Genomic DNA, 25,044 nt, shown 5'->3' on the forward strand with positions numbered 1-25,044 from the left:
AGTCAATTTACTGGTAATTTACAGCCCAAAAAAAAGCACGTCTTAACCCAGATGCTAATTTGCACTGCTCTTGGTAGATTGCTTTGGTCATTATGGAAATGATCCATCCAGCTGTGTCTGTGTTCTTTAATTAGTGCGTCGTCAGTAGATCACTTCCATCGGCGCTTTTTTGGAACCACGCTCAAACGCCAATTTGCTCTGTTTAGTAAATCTGGCCCTAGGTCTAATATTGGGGAATTTTACTTATTTGTCTGAAAATTCTGAACTGTAAGTGTCCAATTTCTAAATATCTTGGGCACAATAATAGGTCCACAATCCCTCCACATTGTCAGTGATTTGACATGGTTTGAAATGTCGAGTTACAGTTTGTCGTACTACAAATCTCGAAGCGGTTCAGTTTAAATAAACATGGCTTGTGTGTTTTGGACACTTCTAATGCATGTTTGCTTCAGTTATTATATTCTCCCTTATTCTATCCTGTGTCAAAACACAATGAGAAGTTGTGGGGAGGAAACACTTTTGTCATTCTGCATACAATGAAAAACATGTTTGTTGCATGTAAATATTTATCTATCAAGACTTTAGTCAATCTAGAATTTCTCCTTGGAAACCAGCCGCAACTGAAGAGGGTATTTGAGGTTTCAGGTAGGTACAATGGAGAAAAACTCAACAAAATTATTTAAATAATGTGATACTGCAGATGCAAAAGTAATTTGAAAGAAAAGTGCTAAACTGTATGTCTCCATCCCAGTCTTTAAGTTTTCAGTAAACACAGATACAGCCTGGTAATTAAGAAACAAGAAGGGAATATAAAACATTCACCAAGTGAACCAATGTCTTCGCTCATATTTATCCTGGCCGTAGCACGCGGTGAAGTCTGCTGAATATCAACGTCAACAGACAGCCACACACAAGTAAACTTAGCATCTCACACTCCATTGATTTCCATGATGCGTCTCAACCGGCTGCTTACGGTGCTGACGTCTTCTGTGAGAGCTGCTATTTAGATCCCTTGTAATCTCGCATTTCCGCGCAGGATGGGTGGTTGGCAGACGAGCCGCGGTACGAGCGGCATGAAAGTTTTTTGAAGTTGCTCAGTCAAAGAGCAAATGGCAGGCTCAAATTATTCACAGTCTGTGTGCCATTTTCTCATGCAAGGACAGATATTCAATGGTCTCAAAAACTGGTTTGCTCATGAAGTACACAGTGGCATGGCAGGAAAGCCTACTGCTACTTACAATACATATAATACTTATTAGCTTTTAGCATGCCTACCAAACCAGCATTACATACGACAAGGACAAATTGAGCTGAGTCACCCCTTACAGTGCACAGCATAAATGAGTACACCCCCTCTGAAACTTCTGAAAGTCAGCAATTACTCAATTACTTAGAAGACATGTTAGGGTTCTTTAGAGATATAATGTTCCAGCAAGTCTGCTTAATCAATTACCAAAGAAAATCAAAATATTTCAGGAAAATAAGATTTTCTTATCAAGGTGATAAAATGTTGTGTAGCAAAAATGTGTACACCCTCCTAAAAGTTACTAAATAAAACAATAAAAAAATTCTGGTGTAAGTTTAAGGCAATGTTTGATCAACAGGTAAGTATGTTGAACCAAAGCATTTAAAGAAAAGTAGTTTCTTGACAATTGAAAGTGTTATATAGCCCACTGAATCATTCTCAGACTTAATGCTGACAACAATGGAACCACTTGGGAGAGAACTGTCAGGAGAATTATTTCTTAGCTCAAAAGAGGACAAGAGAATTACCAAATCATTGTTTTAAGTGTGAAAATACAGCAAAAGTTACACATAAATTCAAAAACAACGGACTTGTGACAAGGCCCCTGAAATAATCAGGCCTTCATTTTAAGCTTTTATTTAGAGATGAGGGATTTTTTTACTAGACAAAGAGCAGGAGAAATAACAAGGGAGGGTCTCAGAGCCAGCAAAAGCTATGAAAAGAGTGACTGTTTATCTCACAGAGTAAGATGCAGCCTGCAGAAATGACATGTATGGTTGTTGTTCTCACTGGATCTACTTACTGTAGCCAAAGCACAATGAAGTCAGTTAGCCATTTCTAAAGCCCATATTTACAAAACATAGATTCTGGGAATCAATATTCTGTTCTCATGAGACCAAATCTAACAGCATCCAAAATGTTATGGTGTAGCTAGAGGAGGAGTACAGTGAGATGTACCTGGTTCCCACAGTAAAGTTCAGTGGTAGTAAAGCTCTTATATAGGGATGTATGAGTGCTGAAGGTGTGAGGGAGTTGCGCTTTATCAATGCTGTCATGAATTCCAACACCACTGTGTACAAACACGATTCCAAAAAAGTTGGGACACTGTACAAATTGTGAATAAAAACAGAATGCAATGATGTGGAAGTTTCAAATTTCAATATTTTATTCAGAATACAACACAGATGACATATCAAATGTTTAAACTGAGAAAATGTATCATTTTAAGGGAAAAATAAGTTGATTTTAAATTTCATGGCATCAACACATCTCAAAAAATTTGGGACAAGGCCATGTTTACCACTGTGTGGCATCCCCTCTTCTTTTTATAACAGTCTGCAAACGTCTGGGGACTGAGGAGACAAGTTGCTCAAGTTTAGGAATAGGAATGTTGTCCCATTCTTGTCTAATACAGGCTTCTAGTTGCTCAACTGTCTTAGGTCTTCTTTGTCGCATCTTCCTTTTTATGATGCGCCAAATGTTTTCTATGGGTGAAAGATCTGGACTGCAGACTGGCCATTTCAGTACCTGGATCCTTCTTCTACGCAGCCATGATGTTGTAATTGATGCAGTATGTGGTCTGGCATTGTCATGTTGGAAAATGCAAGGTCTTCCCTGAAAGAGCCGACGTCTGGATGGGAGCATATGTTGTTCTAGAACTTGGATATACTTTTCAGCATTGATGGTGCCTTTCCAGATGTGTAAGCTGTCCATGCCACACGCACTCATGCAACCCCATACCATCAGAGATGCAGGCTTCTGAACTGAGCGCTGATAACAACTTGGGTTGTCCTTGTCCTCTTTAGTCCAGATGACATGGCATCCCAGTTTTTCAAAAAGAACTTCAAATTTTGATTCGTCTGACCACAGAACAGTTTTCCACATTGCCACAGTCTATTTTAAATGAGCCTTGGCCCAGAGAAAATGCCTGCGCTTTTGGATCATGTTTAGATATGGCTTCTTTTTTGACCTATAGAGTTTTAGCCGGCAACGGCGAATGGCACGGTGGATTGTGTTCGTTTTCTGGAAGTATTCCTGAGCCCATGTTGTGATTTACATTACAGTAACTTTCCTGTATGTGATGCAGTGCTGTCTAAGGGCCCGAAGATCACGGGCATCCAGTATGGTTTTCCTGCCTTGACCCTTACGCACAGAGATTGTTCCAGATTCTCTGAATCTTTGGATGATATTATGCACTGTAGATAATGATAACTTTAAACTCTTTGCAATTTTTCTCTGAGAAACTCTTTTTTTGCCGCAGCATTGGGGGAATTGGTGATCCTCTGCCCATCTTGACTTCTGAGAGACACTGCCACTCTGAGAGGCTCTTTTTATACCCAATCATGTTGCCAATTGACCTAATAAGTTGCAAATTGGTCCTCCAGCTGTTCCTTATATGTACATTTAACTTTTCCAGCCCCTTATTGCTACCTGTCCCAACTTTTTTGGAATGTGTAGCTCTCATGAAATCCAAAATGAGCCAATATTTGGCATGACATTTCAAAATGTCTCACTTTCAACATTTGATATGTTATCTATATTCTATTGTGAATAAAATATAAGTTTATGAGATTTGTAAATTATTGCATTCCTTTTTTATTCACAATTTTTACAGTGTCCCAACTTTTTTGAAATTGGGTTTGTAATTTAATTCACAAACTTGAAACAGAAGATGTTACCCTTTCCTCATTCCCTGCATTGTTGGGCATTTTTTTCAACATGACAATGAGGATATGCATTCTTCCAAGGTGAAAAACCTTCTCTGGACATGTATTGCACTCAATCTTAACACTCTTGAGCGCCTGTGGAGGATTCTGTAGAGACGAGTTGAGCAACACTCCCCATTAAAGACCAGGGCATTTAAGGAGCTCATCATCCAGGAGTTAAACAGGACAGATGTGACAATTTGCCATGAACTTTGCCATGAACACTCTGTGCCAAGAAGGGTCAGAGCAGTATTTTCGAAATTATGGAGGGCATGCTAAGTACTTGAATATTATACATTTGTTGAATTAACTAATCTAGGGTATACTCTTTTCTGCAATCCTTAATTTAAACAAAATTGGCTAATTTACTTATTTTATGGCTATTAATGGCATATATTCATAGGTGTGATTGGCAAAGGACAAAAAAGCAGGAAACTATACGGTGCACTTACCATGGGGGCGGGGCTTTGTTATGGGGAGGGGCTTATGGAGGGGCGTGGCTTGCTTTTGTACTGTTTTTTTATGATAAAGTTATGTAAAATAACTGCTCAGTGCTGCAAAACAGACAACTCTGCTAATGCTAACTTAATTCTATATAAACTATTAGGGGTGTGACGAGACAGGTATCTCACAAGACGAGACGAGATTGAGTTCACGAGATGAGACAAGATGGCGAAATACACGACTAGAAAAAATATTCTGCAGGTGTATTTGAAATGTTTTAACTAATCATCTTGTAATGAATGTCATTTCAGTTCTACTTTCTGAGTATGAATTATCATATGCGGTAAAAGACAACAATACTCAAGCACTGTAAAAGGTTTTGCCACAAACTCAACTGACTGACTTCTCTTCTGTATGACTTCAGTCTCTTCAGACCTTACTGTACATGATTTATGAGCTTCTACAACTTTTGACCTCCTAACTGAACTCCTTTCCACAAACTGATCATAGAAATAAAAACAGTATAAATAAAAACGGTAACACTTTACAATAAGGTCTCATTTATTAACATTAATTAGCAAACATCAACTAACAATGAGCAATATATGTGCTACAGTATTTATTCATCTTTGTTTATGTTAGTTAATAAAAATAGTCATTCATTGTTAGTTCATGATAGTTCACAGTGCATTAACTAATGTTAACAAATGAAACCTTACTGTTTGTGCTTAATAAGATTAAGAGAAAACTGTTATTCATTTTTATGGTAACACTTTACAATAAATGCAACCATAATCGCACTCTCTCAATATTCAAAGTGCAAATAAGACCAAATTTTTCTTTGATACAGAGCTAAGAGATGGTTACAACTACACTGCATAAAATAGCTTTCATATTGAGAGATATCTGTATTCATCAGGGAGCCGCTCTCAAAATGCGGGGTATTGAAATCGCGTTTGAATGCGCGCTCGCGTTTACTTTCACGATGGCGCGTACTCTGTGAATGTGGAGCGGCGGCGACCGTTATCCAACTGAATTAAATGTTTTTTATTTAAATACAAAGCAAAACAACAGTGGAGGCGTAATATAAACGTAGCAGTGGCATATTCTTTCCTAATCGTCCTAATACTCTGTCATGGCAACATCATGAGACTACTTTTCACCTCGACGAGAAATCTCATCACACCCCTATAAACTATATAACAGCATAGGCCTGTTAGTTACTAGCCTAAACTGGACGAAGACATGGAGCGCCCTGTAACTCACTGACCTGCCTGCGTTCACAATTCACACGGTGCAGATGGAAGGGAGAACGGTTGACTACACAGTTTATGGGTATAAACTGTGTATTTCCCTCACAATTGTCACAAAAACTCACTAGTCTGTACACTGTCTGTCTGGTCTCTCTGCACGTTGCTTTGCGAGATCATGCGGCGCGATTTTTTTTCCTCACTGTGAACTTCACTTTGAACTTCAATCGTTACAAATGATTGGACTACTTGCGGAGTGACATGACGACATGAATCAGAGGCACAAAAAACGTTGACAGCGGTGAGCGGTCATTATGTTTACCAATACTCGACCCATCGCAACCGCCGCAACCCTGACCCCCTCCCCCTTTTTTTTTTTTTTTTTTGCATGATTTACGAGAGCATCATTTTCAGGTCGGAAAAGCCGGATTTCCGGATTTTTCCGGAAGAATCACACCCCTGATATTTCATTGTTTTTTATTATGTATATGTTTAATAAATTTTAGCTTTGACATCTTACCATGAATTGTATTCGTGATCATAAATATATAAATATATAAATATTAGTGAAAATACAGTACAGTCCAAAAGTTTGGAACCACTGAGATTTTTTATGTTTTTAAAAGAAGTTTCGTCTGCTCACCAAGGCTACATTTATTTAATTAAAAATACAGTAAAAAACAGTAATATTGTGAAATATTATTACAATTTAAAATAACTGTTTTCTATTTGAATATATTTCACAAAGTAATTTATTCCTGTGATGGCAAAGCTGAATTTTCAGCATCATTACTCCAGTCTTCAGTGTCACATGATCCTTCAGAAATCATTCTAATATGCTGATCTGCTGCTCAAGAAACATTTAATATGTTTGTACAATGTACAATTGTACAAAATATTTGTGTACAATTTTTTTTTTCAGGATTATTTGATGAATAGAAAGTTCAAAAGAACAGTGTTTATCTGAAATCTAATCTTTTGTAACATTATAAATGTCTTTACTGCCACTTTTGATTGATTTAATGCATCCTTGCTGAATAAAAGTATTAATTTCTTTAATTTCTTTAAAAAAAAATAAAAATAAAAATCCTTACTGACCCCAAACTTTTGAACGGTAGTGTATAATGCTACAGAAGCTTTGTATTTCAGATAAATGCTGTTCTTTTGAACTTTCTATTCATCAAGGAATCCTGAAAAAAAAAGTACACAACTGTTTTCAACATTGAAAATAATCATAAATGTTTATTGAGCAGCAAATCAGCATATTAGAATGATTTCTGAAGGATCATGTGACACTGAGGACTGAAGATATATATTTTGTATTTGTTCAGAGGGGGTGTACTCATTTATGCTGTGCACTGTATACAAAGGAAAAAAAACAACCAAAAAAAACCCCAAAATCATCCAAAAAATACATCTGACTAATTTTGAAGTCCAAGTTTAAAAGGAGCACATGAATTAGAAACTTCACTTGAACTTTACTTAAAAGCCGTAAAAGTTGTATATTTTACACTAAAACAATATTCAAGGTGAAAAATTGTAAGGCATTCAGTACGAACATTATATTGAAAAAATATCTTTGAGTCAAAGGTATGGCAAAAACCACAAACAAAGTCAAAACTATCAAGCCATCACAGCAAATTTGATAGCGCATACTGAAGTAGCTAGGGACAATGATTGGTTTATTCGCTTATGCAGTGAAGGAGAGCTGATTTATTTATACTGTAAAGTAAAACGTTCATGTTTTCTCTAGAGTAGTGAATGGGTCAGATTAAACTCACTTCCAGGGAAAAGTATTCTTTCAGGCCAAAGAAAAAAAAAAAAAGTGGTCTGGTTCAATTTAAAACGTTCATTTCATTCATTGGGCAAGAGACAATAACAACAGTCCTGAAAACTGAACGAGGGATACTTTTAAGAGCAGAATATTTCATCATGCAGAAATTCTATGAAGTATTAAATACATCAAATTTAGTCAGTGTTATTGAACTGTCAGTTTAAAAACATGAAAGTGAACTGATGTACTGTATCAGCAATTCAGTTATACTCTCAGGTGTCAGAAAATGACTGAATCATGTTCAAGAGGCTTTCAATCTGTTCTGCCTCTATGTGCCAAGCATGTCTGCTTCTATTTAAATTTCTCATGTATGTTTTATTGAATTTATGGGAACTTGTTAAGCTTTTGAATCAATGCTGGAAAAAAAAAAAGTCCAACCCGCCCACCAATGTCTGGTTAGGTCACTCAAGATTAAAAACTGACACACGGAATTCAACGTCCTCAGTAGCACGTCCTACATTTTCCCATCACATATCAATAGTATTAAAAGCATTTATTGGGTAGGGTTAGGGGAAGGTATAGGGAGGGTTTTTATTCTCCCAATAAGGCAGTCCATTTAATAATTTTAATAAATACAGTGCACAGCATAAATGAGTACACCCCCTCTGAACAAATACAAAAAATGTACTGTATTTTCTTTATGGTCACTAATACAATTCAAAGACAGATGGCAAAACGAAAATGTATTAAACATATACATAATAAAAACTGACAAATATATATCATTAATAGCCATAAAATAAGTAATTTAGCCAATTTTGTTTAAATTAAGGATTGCAGAAATGAGTACATCCTAGATTTAATTCAACAAATGTATAATATTCAAGTACTTAGTATGCCCTCCATCATTTTGAATATACTGCTCTGACCCTTCTTGGCACAGAGTGTACAAGTTCATGGCAAATTGTCACATCTGTCCTGTTTAACTCCTTGATGATGAGCTCCTTAAATGCCCTGATCTTTAACGGGGAGTGTTGCTCAACTCGTCTCTACAGAATCCCCAGCAGGCGCTCAAGAGTGTTAAGATTGAGTGCAATACATGTCCAGAGAAGGTTTTTCACCTTGGGAGAATGCATACCCTCATTGTCATGTTGAAAAAATGCCCAATGCAGGGAATGAGGAAAGGGTAACATCTTCTGTTTCAAGTTTGTGTATTAAATTACACAGTGGTGTGGGAATTCATGACAGCTTTGATAAAGCACAACTCCCTCACACCTTCAGCACTCATACATCCCTATATAAGAGCTTTACTACCACTGAACTTTACTGTGGGAACCAGGCACTTCTCACTGAACTCCTCCTCTAGCAACACCATAACATTTTGGATGCTGTTAGATCCAAAAAGATTGATTTGGTCTCATGAGAACAGAGTATTGATTCCCAGAATCTATATTTTGTAAATATGGGCTTTAGAAATGGCTAACTGACTTCATTGTGCTTTGGCTACAGTAGGTAGATCCAGTGAGAACAACAACCATGCATGTCATTTCTGCAGGCTGCATCTTACTCTGTGAGATAAACAGTCACTCTTTTCATAGCTTTTGCTGGTTCTGAGACACTCGCTTGGTATTTCTCCTGCTCTTTGTCTAGCAAAAAAATCCCTCATCTCTAAATGAAAGCTTAAAATGAAGGCCTGATTATTTCAGGGGCGATATTTAAATAACTGATTGATAATTGTGCTCTTTTATACTCCAAAAATGGGAGTCATAGAGCAAAAGAAATAGACTAGCACCAATTAAGTTTTCGTGTACTATATACAAAGTCATCGGAAGTGAATCCATAGCTTCATGTGAGGGACAGAAGAATATGGACATTGCTAAATTTAAGTTTACTGAAACTCGTCTTCCCTCCGCTGCAGCTGTCAATCATTCTCTGTTCAGCACTCAAACAGCGCGCCGCATTCGGTAACACGACAGTCAGCACAGTAAAACTCTCCAATATGATATATTCCCATTATAATACTTGATATGTACAGTAGATAAAGGGCTGTGGATTTGCATAAAATGACTATCTTGCTGTAGTTTATAGCTGTTTCTGAACGATGTCATCATACTGGCTACAGTTAGATCGCACAACAACACAAGGACTATGAATTGGCATCACATGCACAATAACTGGAATTTAAAAGTGAAAAGAAACATATGATCAATAAATGTAAGCTCTAGCGTAAGTTAAGCCTCCCGAGTCTTTCTGGTAGAAACTGTTAGATGTAGATATACACAGGGATTTTCTTTGTGCCGTGAACTTTTCAATGCGCAGCGCAACTGCGCGCTGACTCAATATTGCTTTAAGCACATCGTTCCGCACCCAGGGTACGCATAAGCGGTTTTTGCTGCTGTTTTGAAGCGTTTTATATTATCATGGTTTTGCACACTGAATTTATATAAAATTAATTTTATAAAATTAATGTGCAGTTTTTTTCAAGAATTAGGCTAGCATACTTTTTGCTGTTGAATTATAGTCACCTAGATTTTATTTATTTACTTATTTTTTGGTCAGCTTATGATTATATATTTTTATTCATTTGTTATTTTTCTCTATAATGAAGTAGTGTGTTTAGTGCATTCTGGATTGTGTATAACAAATCAAAGAGTGACCATTAGTTCGACAAATACAGATGTATAGATACAGGCCCCCACTTATTATTCTAGAAATAAATTAATTCAACAAAGGTAACCTCTTTTGCTACATATTTTAACGGTTTAACTGTATACTCTACATGTTTGACCACTTATGAACTATCATTTAGCCTACTATATGTTGTGTACGTGACTAATGTGCCCTACAATCACAAATAAATAAATTACTATTAGAGCACAAAATTGCTTACAAGAGAACAAATTTCTTCATTGATTTTGCTCTCAGAATGCAACAGATTTATGCATTTAAATTTCAAATGTACAAAATTTTCCTCCGGGGAAACCCCCCAAGAGGGGCTGATGTCATCCCACCACAGTCTCACAAAATCCTGTGGGAAACAATGCATGTATATATACTTTAAAATGTCAGTTATTCCTGTGATCAAAGCTGAATTTTCAGCATCATTACTCAAGTTTTCAGTGTCACATGATCCTTCAGAAATCATTCTAATATGATGATTTGCTGCTCAAGAAACATTTCTGATTATTAGCACTGTTCAAGACAATAGTGATCCTTAATATTTTTGTGGAAACTGTGATACTTTTTTTTTTTTTAGGATTATTTGATGAAAAGAATGTTAAAAAAAACAGAATTTATTTGAAATAGAAATATTTTGTAACAATGTAAAAATCTTTACCGTCACTTTTCAGTTTAATGCATCTTTACCGAATAAAAGTATTCTTTCAAAAAAAATTTTTTGTTTGTTTGTTTGTTTTGTTTTTGGATGTTTGTACACTCTGGGGACTGTTTGGACTGAAAAAAAAAATCCTTGCACTGAAGTGCTATTGTGGCTGAGTCATCATTCTTGTGCCAAGAGCTTTTACCAACACGCCTCTTCACAATGACTGACCCCAAAATTTTGAATGATAGTGTACTTACAAAATAAATTCATTAATGGAGGTGAAATACTAATTTGAGTTTTTATTATGCAAGGATAAACTGACCGCAGAGCGTTCAGTTGCCTGGGACTAGAACCAATTATACAGTTTAGTGTCATTATACAAAAATATTTGACTGCAGAAACAAGCATTTCAGAGAGCCATTTAATAGCTTTTTAATATAAGTTAAATATTTGTAAACATACTTACAAGGTATTTTTAACTTATTAATAAAAATGTGAAAATTAATAATAACATTATTACTTGTACTACCAAATAATTATTTTTATTTTACTTGCATAACAAGTCAGTGTTGTATTACCTGTGAAGACAGAAGATTGCAGTCTATATGAAGGCCTCGTCCTGTTTTCTGTCTCTGAAGCAAAGCAGCCATGACGGCTCCCTGAGTGTATAAACCAGTGGCCAGATCAGTCATCGCGACACCTGGTCTGACTGGATCCCCATCCTTAAAAAAAGCAGCACTTAAATAAACAGGAGATAAAGGACCTAAAATAGGATGCAATACATAAAGAGGACCTATTTTGCTTTTTTATATTTTTAACTTTCTGTAGTGTTTAAGGTTGCTGTTTGAGCATGAAAAAGTTACAAAGCACAAAGTCCCTCCAGCAGGAGTTATTCTCTATCAGTGCACACTGTTTCTGAACTCCCTGAAACGCCTTCATTGTAGTCTTGAGTTTTCCAGAATCAAACATGTCACAATATTCCTCATTTAAATAATTCCCGCCCAAGGCATACACAAAATAAAGGGGTGGGGCCTGGTTGAGTAAGTTAGTAGTGTGTTGAAACTTGTGGTTATGGTAAGGGGGGAACATTTCCCAAACACGCTCGAAGCAGTTGACCAATCACAACACGCTGGTCCAGCCAACCAATCAGAGCACATTGTGCTTTTCGTAAGGAAGTGCTTCATAGAGACAGGAACTAAACAGAGCGTTACTGACAGACTGGGAAGTGAGGAGCTGCAACAATGTCAAATAGGGGAAAAATAATGTTTTTTGAACATTCAAGTACGAAAACCTATTCTATTAGGGCCCAAAAACAAAATCAAGACATAATATGTCCTCTTTAAGATAAAGTGTGTGACATTTTTTCAATGTCAAAATCAATGATGTGGGTTTTGGATGGTATCTGTTTGACCAATATTTGGCAATTTGGTGATGCTAGAAATGACACACTTCACCTTTAATCACACCAAGGTCATTGCCCTCACCTCAGGACCAGTGATGTGCATCATTCCAGACACCGCAGACGCAATGGAGTCATATCCAGGCTTGTGTGACTCGGGGCCCGTCTGTCCATATCCTGAATAAATTAACAGATATTGTTACTGATTATGTGTGTGGATGATTATCAGATGGAAATGTGCTTACAGCTGACAGTTTCCGTGTAACATGAGCATGTCAGAGCTACAATCTCCAGCATATTTTGTGTTGCCAGTAGGGCTTGATTTGGGCCTGTGTGCGGCTCTTAGAAATCCCTACAGCTGAGCACACACGTCCAGAGAGAATGTGGGCAAAGACCCGATTACATTTCTATTATCATCAGAGCAGTCAGAATAATTCAGTTCTAGGAACTCCACCGTAGTTCTAAGACTTTGACTCATTGGAGGTAAACATCCATGGATGTGTTTATTTCCTTGGCAGAGGTATGGGCGGCTTAAGGAAAATCTGTCATGCCCTAGTATGAAAACAGCAGTCTTCTTGCCAGAGTTTGTGCAAGAACATTTCATAAACCAGTATCACTTCGTACCCTTCGTTCCCTCTCTCTTTGCTTTAATTAGTTGTGTTTGCTAAGGCAACCATCACTATTATTATTTCTCATACTCAAGTTTAAGTATATAGCCTATATATATATACAAGGCTTGACATTAACTTTTTTGCTCACCAACCACTGTGGCTAGTGGTTTTTCAGAGTGTCTAGCCACACAGCATTTTCACTGGCCACAATTTTGACATCAATACGATGGGGAAAAACTGTCGTATAGATATCATTATCATCTCATAATTTGGCAGCAGATATATTAGGTTGCTGTCACTTTAAGACCTGACACACAGATCCATTATACTGTTACACATGCCTTTTCTTTCTCAACTGTTTATGTTCACTAAAAAATAACTGACTGTGTTTGCATGAATACTCACCAAGACCAGCATTTGACATTATTTGTGACCAATCACGGAAAGTAGGGTGAACCAGCAGTCCCAGCAGTCAAAAATAATAGGGCATAGAAAAAAAACAAGTTTCCCAAAAAAATATTCTTTTAATGAATCCAAAAAGCAACATTTACCAAAATAGAGAAAAACCAAAATAAATCAACAATTTAGGCCTAATAAAAGAGGTAAACAAAACAAAACTGAAATCAAATAACTGAAGCCATAACAAACTGAACTGACCCAACTAATGAAACAAAGGAGACACATTTATACAATTGGACTAGTCCACACAACACACAAGAGGGGAAACAAAAACAACAAAATTACAAAATACAACAAAGCAACCAAACTAATTAAATGATTGAAAATAAAGATTAAATATAAATCTGGTCAAAAAAACTAAACCAAAATAACATTATGAAGTGGCCAACTAAACAACTCAACCACCCCTATAATTCATCGTCCATTGTGCGCAACCAAAAAGCGGCAGAAGCAGCACGTCGGTCCTTTAAAGGAACGACAGAAGTTAGTAAAATTATGCGCGATATGCTCAGTTCCACAGCGAAATTCAAGCCTTGTGACACCAACAATACGTAACCCACACCTGATGTGTAAATTTTACGTTGACTCTACAATTGGACCAATGTACTCAGAAGACTAAGTTTGTCCACCTAGAGAGATGGTGTAACAAGAGTGAACAAATTCAGACAATCAAGGTTTGTGGTAAGAGCAAGCTGCTCCTGCTGCCTGTGTGATTGTACTGTATTGAACACATGAGAAACAATTGCTTCCATATAAATGCAGTGACATAGGAATATTTGCATGTTACTAATTTGTACCTTTTTCCTTCCTTTTTCTTTCCAGGGATTTGATGTTTTTTTCACTTTGTGGAACCATAAATTAATTTTCAGTTCAGAATTCAATTAGCGCAAATGTAATTTGTTTGTGTATTAATTAAAGACTAATTAAAATAAAACTTTGGCTGTCTTTTCTGTCTGAATGACTTGCTCTTGAATTAAACCCTATTTAGTTTTCACTCTTTAAAGGGTCATGAAACCCCAAAACACTTTTTTTGAAATGTAAACAGATATGTATAGGCTGCACATCATTGAAAACACTAAAGGTACTCATTAATGTTATTCATAAGTGAAAAATAGTTATTTTTGCATTTTTCAGAGCGATTTCTGTCTTCCTGTTCGAAAAGCTGAGTCGGAGCAACGTCACAAAATCTGACGTCATCGTGTACTTTCGAACATGCTGACGTAGATTCTCGACATATATATTCATGACATAAAGCTCATTCAATCCAATCATTGCGCTGTAGTATGCGTAAGATTATAATTGCGGTATTATGCATGAGGAAGTATCACTTCTCTCACCTCAGTCTCTTGTCATTCAGAGACATATCGTTGGTGTTCGTTTTCTCAGTGCTACAACACAATGTGTTTTCCTGCGACGCGACCAGAGCAGAGGTTTGTGTGCATGTGGATTGTTTTGCTGTAATCTACCAGCACAAATGGAAAATATGTTCGCATGAGATCGCATTACAGCGGAGAATTCAAAAATGTCACAAAAGTGCGGCTCATTCACCTCTGCCTGCTCTAGCTGCGTTCAAACACGCGAGCCGTAGGCTGTTTCCTTCAGCACAGCAGCACGTGTGTTGTTTGTATTTTGCTCGCGATGCGGTCAGGACTGGAGTTTGAATAGGAACACATGAAAAATACGACTGTTTTTATGATATACAGGCGGAGCGCGCATATGCTCTGTTTCAGCGCGGAGCTCCGCGATGAGTTTAATAACACTAGCCACGTGACACATAGCTCATACAGAATAAAATATCTGTGTTTAAAGTTTCTTATTTCACACATTCTCCTGCACCAAACATTAACCAGCACAGTGTAGTTATGCACACACATATTTCATCAAGTCTTCTTCAAATGAATTATATGTGCAAACTGGACACTGATACAGTGGTGTAGCCTATCTGAACGCGACGACACGATTATTCTAAAAGACTGATTTTTAGACTGCAGTGCTCGTAAATGTAATCAAAGTAGCCTATTATTAGCCCTATTAAATATTCTTTCACATTTCTCCCTTGTGCTTGGGAGTTTGTTGTCATTTTCTCCGTGCTCATATATTAATATTCATTATTCTGTATAATGAGTGTGTTCTATGTCTGTGCTTCATTGGTTGTTCTCTCCCCTCTTCCCCCCTCTACATGCCCATTTTCACAGACTTTTTGAAACTCAGAGGTGTGAACCAGGGTAAAACAGGGGGGTTTCATGACCCTTTAAACATTAACATCCACCCGGTTTAACATGAATTAAAATTAAATTTTCAGTTTGAATAACCAGTAAAACTTAGGGTTCATTCACAATAAAATGGAATAAAAAAATCAAAATCAGTCCATGAATTCAGTTCAGTTTCCAGAAGAAAAGTTCCTTGAATGTGATGTAATTCACAGTCTGTGCAGTTGATCCAGGATTAGGACAAAAAAAAAAAAAAGCCAGTCCAACCCCACCAAGATGCATACAGAAAGTGCAGGATGGAGTTGAGACGATTCAAGAATCAGAAGGATTCACACTTTGATCAATCCACATCCAGATCAGGCAACATTCAGCGGCTGACTCCACGAAACTCAAACAGACATCACAAGAAGAAAAAAACCTGGAAAAGGAACTCATTCATCACATGTACATCAGGCCGAACAGGAAAATTCCAGAGCATACGCGTTCCAAAGTGTCACTTTCCAAACAATCTGCTTCTCTCTGAACCATTACTTTTCTCCGACTTCGAAACACTGAATCTCCCGGGATAGTGAAAAGCATTTGTTTGCATCAAAGGTTATGGAGAAAAGAGAGAGATCTCGAACGTGCAGGATAGAATAATCCTATTTAGTGACGTTAGACGCGATCTCATTGGATACTTCATAATGTGAGAATATTATTGAAGAATTTTGAAACCTTCAATATTATATGTACATATATATATATATATATATATATATATATATATACTGCCATCACAGAACGTCAGATGTAATACCCTTTTTATTGCACACTACATTCATAACATCTCTTTTACTACTGATGTTACAACCCATAAGAACCACCACAAAAAGGGGTGCAAAGATATTTGGAACACAAATAAACAAAGAACAAAGATCTCCATAATTACCCCTTCTGCCAGGCCCCCATCACTGCCATAACCACACCAGTATTAACATAAGTGTGAGAACAGGAAGAACTAGATTTGTACATTTCTAAAGAAAATGTGAGTTGTTTGCACAAAACTTGTGGGTGTTTTTAGCACATTGTAAATGATTTCTAGGCCGGGTCTCAGAATCCTCTGAAAAATATAAAAACGGGCGCTGTCAAAACATTGTTCTGCTTGTTTGAGAATCCTGACCAGCCCTGCACAGCTACGGCTCAACCAATGGCATAATTTGGGGGTGGGGCTAACTTTTTATCTGAACAATGGTAGAGAGGGAGAGTGTTTGTGAAACTTGTTCTAATTTTTGCCATTCTGTTCGCATAAATTACGCACTTCACCATTAAAGTTGATGTATTGAACCAAGTCTCAGACCTACATTTTCCTTTTTGAAAAACTGGTTTCAATCTGATGTATGTCACAATATAGAAGAAAATTACTGTTGATATTAGTATCAAATTTACGTTATTCACCTCTTTTACCAGGATTAAAACAAAATCTCATTACAGGTAAGGGATTAGAAACTATTAAAGGAATGAATGAACCAAAAACTAAACAAACATTGTTTTCAGAAGAACTCCACGTCCTGTTGCCCAAATACTTTCATTAGAAAGCAAACCTAATACAATGAGCAAACAATGAGCACACATAATACTTTAACACTGCAGGAAGGGGGGGAAACATCAGTAAAAAAAAAAAAAAATGAGTATTCAACGGCCTCGGGTCAAATTTTGGGCATCGTTTATGCCAGCTATGGCAAATCACATGGTTCCTGACAATGCTGATGTCAACATCTCATTAATCTGGGACCTTTTTTTTTTTTTTTTTTTAGAGCACAAGGCAAATTATGTCTCCTATCAAAGACATTTCTAGTCTGCCAAGTCATGGTTTGATGTATGTCACAATACAGAAGAAAATTACTGTTGATATTTCCATTTCATTGTTACATTTAAGTATCAAATTTACGGTATTCACTTTTTCTACCAGGATTAAAACAAAATCTCATTAGACTCAGGTGAGGGATTAGAAACTATTAAAGGAATGAATGAACCAAAAATAAACAATTTACCAACCAAATTATGAAACCAACCATTGCGTTCAGAAGAACTCCAATTCCTGTTGCCCAAACACTTTCATTAGAAAGCAAAACTAATAATGATATGTATTTTAGCAATTATTCAGCAAAATTAGAAAACTGGTTTCTAGGAGAATTCATTACATATTCTTTAAAGCAGCATTAACTAGTAGTAGTGCTGGAATCATTCATCAAACAGCCCAGGTTCCTCCACTGCCAGCTTTGACACAATGTGAAAGGCATCCAATGCCAAACCTCAACACATTTGGGTGTGGGGGCCCATCTAATGAAGGACATATGCTGAAAATATCTTGCGTTCTCAGACGCCACTTAATCCTCTTTAATTTGCTGTAAAGAAATTAAACCCCAATAATAAAACGAAACAGGGAGCTTTGTCACTTCTGTGGAGCACCGAGTGCCATGGAGACCTCAAACACATCCAGAGAAGGAACAGGAGTCTGTGGTTGGTGTTCTCCATACTCCTCAGTGTACAAATCGAGACTGATTATTCCACTTTAACCAGACTAGACAGTGCGTGTCTCGCCCTAAAATGCTCATTCCATATTTGCATGGACCATAACAGACATGATGTACTCTTGATAAAAACAGTGTGAAATTAAAACCACCTTTTCATTATACAGTGTAGGAGGAAACATGGAAAACCGAATAAATCTGACGGGTATTCTGGCATTTCCGTTTCTCGCTGACGTGTCAATTGATGAGTTTACCATTTTGTTTAATATACTATCTACTTGTAGACATTATGGCTCAAAGGAATGACTGGTTTTGCTTACAAAATGGAATTGATAGTACATAAAAGGGTGATATGGCATAAAACAAGAGAAGCCAATAACAAAAAAGCTTTAGATGAGGTAAACGATAAAAAGAAGGGAAAAAAAAAAAAAAAAAATCAGGCACAGTGTGTACTAGATGTTCCAATCAAAGCATAAACCCAAATGACTCAGAAATGCAAAAGTCATCCAAAAACACAAATGTTAACATTGTTGACGAAAGGAAGAGTATTTCAAGCATACGATGAGCACACATAAAACTTTAACACTGCAGGAAGGGGGGAAATAGAAAAAAAAATAATATTCAACGCTCTTGGGTCAAATTTTGGGCATAGTTACGCCAGCTATGGCAATTCACATGGTTCCTGACAATGCTGATGTCAACATCTGAATTAATCTCCCATGTGTGGGACCTCTTTTTTTGGAGCACAAGGCGAATTATGTCTCCTATCAAAGACATTTCTAGTCTGCCAAGTCATGGTTTTAAGCCTCTTCAGGGATTTGCATGAACAATCACAATGTATAGGTTGTATGCAGTGCCATTTCCTGATGAAATTGGGCCAATATAAAAAACGGGTCACTCCCAAATTGCTACTGGACCACAATTTTGCCCCCTCAGGACTGAAGCAATAAACCAAAGGATGTCAATAAATCAACTGACGACATGCCACTGCAAGGCCCATTACAAATAAATTAGACAAGACTGCAGAACTGCTACAGCATGTGAGATACAAACCAGCCATAAATGAATGGCTTCCCTTATTCCTGATTGGGGTGTCTAATGAATCACAGTTCATGTGGTGGGGCAGGAGACTGGTAATGATATTTTCTCAAAGCAAAGATTTAAAGGCTTCAACAAAAGGGCCACAGCAGACCTCTAGTGCTGAATTCAGCATTCCCAATCTAACTAACACAGCAACATATGAATATCAATCAAAATATGCAAGAACATCAACAAAGCTGAGTAACTTTTGGAACAGTCCATAAATTGGGTACAAAATATGTATTACACAAGTATAGTATATCAGATGCCCCCCATATTTATTGTAGTCATGGAGTTTCCCAACGTGAGCCGTCAGCTCCTCGACAATTAGTCAGGTCTCCACAGACAGCGCACATCCTGAGGGAGATCCAAATCCACATGAATGGGCATGAGCAAGAAAAACTCACTGTTCAGAGAGTCAAAGCTAGTCCACAGTTTAGTAAATGTTAGCAACCTCTTTAAGTTGTTCTTGACTGTGCCGATGAGCACAACATTGTGTGAAAGAACTTTTTCTTGCTTGCGTGGACTGAAAACATACATGAGAAACTCCGTGAGATAGGATAGACTCGGACATTGCAGTACTGAGCAATGAACGGGCCATTCATGTGGATTTGGATAAAACAGTTAATTGCTTTGATGCCGTGCCAGGTGGACACCGTTTAGCCCCTCACAGTGGCGTATAGCAGACGGGCATAAAGGGCATATTAAATTATTTTTATAATTAGGCTACTTTTATTATTAAATTAATATTACAATTAATTTGCCCCACAATAATTTCATAGCTCAGCACAACATAACTGAGGTGCTGCGAGGATAATAAAAGATTAGTTAAATTAGCTCACTCTTCAATTCAAAACTAACTTGTTTAACATGAAATACTTCAATAATTTTCACTATTCACTGTAGTGAATACTTGACTGCCGTTTTAGACTTCTTCATCAGCATAACTCTCACACAAAGTTTGCACATTGCTTGTGTGATATCCACTGACTAATGATTATTTTGGTAATCGAGTAATTGGTCGATTATTTTGATGATTAATCAAGTAATTGGATATTTTGTTGTTGGTAATAAAAATAGACCTAAGCAAACAATAGCCTTTAAAATGACTTAAAATACATATATAACAATGAGGCAATGAATTTTTGGTTCAAATAAAGTTTCAAAAGCAAGTAATCATATGGTTTTATAGAACAACACTGTTAAAATACACAATATAATATACATAATATAATCAATCAACTATTAGAACAAATGCCTGCAGAGGGCGTCAACGGCCTGGTAATTAATTCAAATGTTCACTTAATCTTTCATATTTGGTCATTTCTTTATGATAGAAATATTATAGGCACTGTAATATATTGAACAAGAATATGTGGACATTAAAACATGCAAACACAGAGCAAGGGTTTAATATCTTGTTGATATTGATATACCTCACAAATATGATGAAATGGTGCACATTGCTTTCCCAGATGAATGTTATAAGCAACCTAAACTCACAGCATATGCAGATATGGAGTTTGAGACGTGCTCCTTGCATGTAAATGATAACAGTTCATGTGGAGCAGCATTTACTGTGAGACGCACGTAAACTAAACACATGGAAATAATTAAAGCGCATATATATTAAACCCACAGGGCATATATTTATTTAAAGGGTTAGTTCACCCACTGTCATTAATTACTCACCCTCATGTCGTTCCAAACCCGTAAGACCTTTTTTTGTCTTCGGAACACGAATTAAGATATTTTTGATGAAATCTAAGGGTATCTGATCCACACACAGGCAGCACTGTCATTGCACCTTTTGAGGTCCAGAAAGTTACTAAAGACATTGTTAAAACCGTCGATGCGATTACAGTGGTTCAACCTTAATATTATGAAGCAACGAGAATACTTTTGTGCGCAAAAACAAAACAAAAATAAGAATCGGATTAAACGTGATTCTATAACGATTCAGTGCTTTAAAATACATAAACTTTATTCAAAAATTCATCTGTCCCCTGTCATACTGCTACGCTATTTTCGTTGCAGAGCTTCAGTGTTTATGTCTGAATACAGGCCGGCTCCCGCGTCAGCACCACGCGCATGTGTCGTGCTGCTCACATGACCAGGCCGTTCGGACGAAAACACTGAAGCTCTGCAACAAAAATAGCACAGCAATACGAGTAGCAGTATTTTTGCACAAAAAGTATTCTCGTCGCTTCATAATATTAACCCTCAGGGGTCTGAGGTTTTTTGGGACCCTGGAGAAGTTTTGACATGCCCTGACATTTGTGCTTTTTTCAGTTGTTCATAAACGTATTAATGGAAAAAGTGTCATTACACTGTATTCAGCACAAACTAGGCTACAATAATATGTGAGGAACATGTATGTACATGTTTGTATTTTTGAAGGAATAACGTTTATGCATGGTTATTGAAAAAACAAAAACTTAAGTCACTGAAATAAAGCCAAAAAATATATATTAAATTTGTGTTCACAAGACTTCTGGGTATTGTAGGTTGTAGACTAGAGTTTTTGCTTCAAAATGAGGTAAAAATTATGCTGCCTACTCCTTCATATAAAACAATAGAGAGATTTAAATTTTCTAAAACATCTTTGGTCAAGAAACACAGTATGCGTGGAGGCGTGAATCCTCATGAATAATGGGTGATTCTCACCTGAGAAGACAAAAGAATCGCATAAAGAGCTCTAATGAGCTGCATAAATAATGAGCTCTTTCAGTCAGGTAGGCTGTGAAAAAATCATGTCTCAGCTCATCATGGTGTAAATCAAACATACAGAAAAAACTGCAATACTGTGAAATATTATTACAATTTAAAATAATGGTATTCTATTATATTCTTTAAAATATAATGTATTTCTGTGATGCAAAGTGTCTGAACAGTTATGTTACCTCTATGGCATTTCATATAGGCTTTTAGCTTAAAAGCATGCGCATTTGGAGAAATATTGATGGATTCTCATATGTTTGTCAATTTTCTATACAGAGGAGTAATATTTATTCAATATTTATTGTCTTCACTATGAGCGCTGGATACTGTTTTCAATTCATACTTGCAGCCGGAGGGCGCTCTGTACACCTTTAGTCCACAAATCCATATAAAGAAGAAGAAGAACCACGAACTAACTGCATGTCTTCTAGAGCTCGCTAACCATGGCTTTAACATCCAAATAAACACTTTTCAAGACAATAAATACACGACTGAGATGATGAATGCATGCATTGACTCAGAATTTGCATCTGAATAGCGCTCGCTCCGTGGGCGTGGCCGCATTAGCAGACAATGAGCTGAATCAAGGACTTCTGACATGGCTCTCTTTTCATACAGATTACATAAACACAGAATTTTTGTTTTCGATTTGACTTACACGATTTAAAACCTGACATTTCAACGTGTCTTTAGACAGAAGTTTCATTTTTTTGTGATTAGTATTCACTAAGTTACAGTTCATTTTCTGAGAACTATCAGATTGGAGTTTGTTCAGAGGGAGACGAGAGATCACGCATCATGTTAGTTTTCTTTATTTTGCAAAAAGCACAACATTTTGTTTTTACTTTGAGTGTACACAAATAAAAGAAGATATTCCACAGATTAAAATGGTGTATAGCTCTTAATTGTATGTGCAACATTGACGGAGTATTTTGAGTCTCTTTCACACTGGTTAGAAAAAAAACGCGGAGTGTTAAGGTTGAACCACTGTAATCACGTTGATGGTTTTAACGATGTCTTTAGTATCTTTCCGGACCTCAAAAGGTGCAATGACATTGCTGCCTATGTGTGGATCAGATACCATCAGATTTAATCAAAAAATATCTTAATTTGTGTTCAGAAGACAAATGAAGGTCTTACGGGTTTGGGACGACATGAGGGTGAGTACTTAATGACTAGGGGTGTAACGATTCACTCGTTTTCTCGATGCATCGATTACAAATCCTGACGATGCATATGCATCGATCTTGAAACATGTTTTCTGAATTGCGAATCATTAATTTCAGTCGATAATCGATGTAAAATGCTAAGAATCGGATTAATCGCGATTCTATAATGATTCAGTGCTTTAAAATATATGAACATAAAATTACTATTCATGCGCGAATTGATGGGAGACGTTGTGCACCGTCATTCACGCCCTCACAGCTCTCCTTCACACAGACACGCTGCACACTTTACCGCCTTTCGCTCTCATTGACACATTTTTGAGAAGCCCGCATTTGAGCTCTCCTCAGGACGGCCACTGCTATTCACATGAGCAGATGAAAGCTCTCTATTGAGACAGCAATAGTCCTGAGTCAAACCGCTCAAGCCATTGATAATGCTGCCAAGTCTTTGCGTGGTCACTACTGTTGAAATAAAACGCTTTCATTGAGTGGAAATGTCACAGTTATTTTCTATAAGATAAAACACTGAAGTTTTATGGAAATGGGTTATTGACATTACCTGAGCAGTTAAAGTAAAACCCCGCTTATTCAAGGATTTGCTTTTATTTAATGGATGGAGCAAACACATATAATGTAAGTGTCTAAATGCATATGCACAGTTCCAATGAATGATAAATGAAATTTAACTTAACGTTGTTAAACTAAATATCTGCGAAGGAAACTGCTGAAATAAACATTAACAACACTGAAATAAGAGCGCGTAGTGTATCTATCAATCGGATGCACATTAAAGTTCTGTTCGTTACTATAGCAACAGTAGACACCCAGCGCGTTTTCTTTCAGAATCACCATAAGGAAAATGTTCCGTATAAGGAGAACAAAGAGGGATTTTCTTACGATTCCATGAAGAAAAGTTAGTTTAGGATTAGTTGGGAAAGTGCATGATATTCTAGGGTATTTTTTTGGCCTTACTCTCTGACCTCCTTAAGGTTGCTGTGTAATTCACACCCTGACTAAGACACATTGGGGGAAGCATTTCAATAACCCTAATGAATGCAAATAAAAATGCCGAAGCAAATCGAATTAATCGAATTGCATCAAATTTTAATGTGAATCATCTCGAATCAAATCGTTCTGAATTTGCAAAAATCGCTCTTGAATCGAATCGGACACCTATGAATCGTGAATCGAATCTATTCGCTGATTTTGGGTGAACTAACCTTTTAATTGAATAGCTGTGCCTTTGTGAATTAACAATAGCACTATGCTATATTATGGTTTTTAAATGGTTTAGTACATCATGCAGCCTTAGAAAATGGTCTAATAATGCGGTTCATGGATTCTCTGTGGAACATCCGTGGAATGGATCACGTATTTTGTTGGTTACTCGACACAGGTAAATTGCAATCAAGGATTTTTTAAAATCAAGTACTTAAATTTAATCGAGGAATCATGACAGCCCTAACTGACTGATAATGGACAATGATTCACATTTTGTGCAAGACATTTCCCATGATAATAATTTTTTATATAATTTTATTATATAAAATTGTAATATAATATTTTAATTATTAATTATTAAATAAATGAATAAACAAACAAGTAGGAAATTAAACAAGAAACAAGTAAACTTGTTTGTTTAAAATTTCTGCGAATAATTTGCTGATGCAGGTACAAAAAGACTCTTGATTTTACATAATATTAAATAAAAAACATTATCAACCTAAAATATAGTATATTCGTTTCATTGAAATAAAAAAAGGAGCACCAGATTAAGGAAGTTTACTTCTACTTATTACTTTATAGCTACTCTTCATGCTGTTCATTTTATGTTAAATAATAGTTTCTAATATCTAATAACTATTAGTTTAACTCCATAGATTGCATTAGGTTCTTTATTAAGTAATTGGGCCTTACAAATTGTCCACCTTGGGTCAGCGCAAGTTCAGACCAATGTTCAGTTAGAATTCTCATATTTCTTATTTTATAAAAAATAATGTTCCAATGTTTTGTCAAGCAGATATGGTTTCAGTTTGATAAAACGATCTAGATACCATGGAAAGCATAAAAAATAAATTAATATATCTATTACAGTCAATATAGGACAAATTACGTTTTGGCCAAAACTAATTGAAAGATTAATG

General features: G+C 36.5%; 1 protein-coding gene across 1 annotated transcript in view; it reads right to left on the reverse strand.

Annotated features, from left to right (window-relative positions):
* Positions 1-25,044, reverse strand: part of sugct (succinyl-CoA:glutarate-CoA transferase) — a 183,822-nt gene that overhangs the window by 148,268 nt on the left and 10,510 nt on the right. The window contains exons 7-8 of the mRNA XM_048174036.1: positions 12,226-12,317; positions 11,320-11,463 (exon numbers count right to left, since the gene is read on the reverse strand). Coding sequence (XP_048029993.1) covers positions 11,320-11,463; positions 12,226-12,317 — 236 coding nt within the window. The remainder of the gene's footprint in view (positions 1-11,319; positions 11,464-12,225; positions 12,318-25,044) is intronic.

This window comes from Megalobrama amblycephala, linkage group LG22, assembly GCF_018812025.1.
Source record: "Megalobrama amblycephala isolate DHTTF-2021 linkage group LG22, ASM1881202v1, whole genome shotgun sequence".
In the NCBI taxonomy this organism is placed as follows: Eukaryota; Metazoa; Chordata; class Actinopteri; order Cypriniformes; family Xenocyprididae; genus Megalobrama; species Megalobrama amblycephala.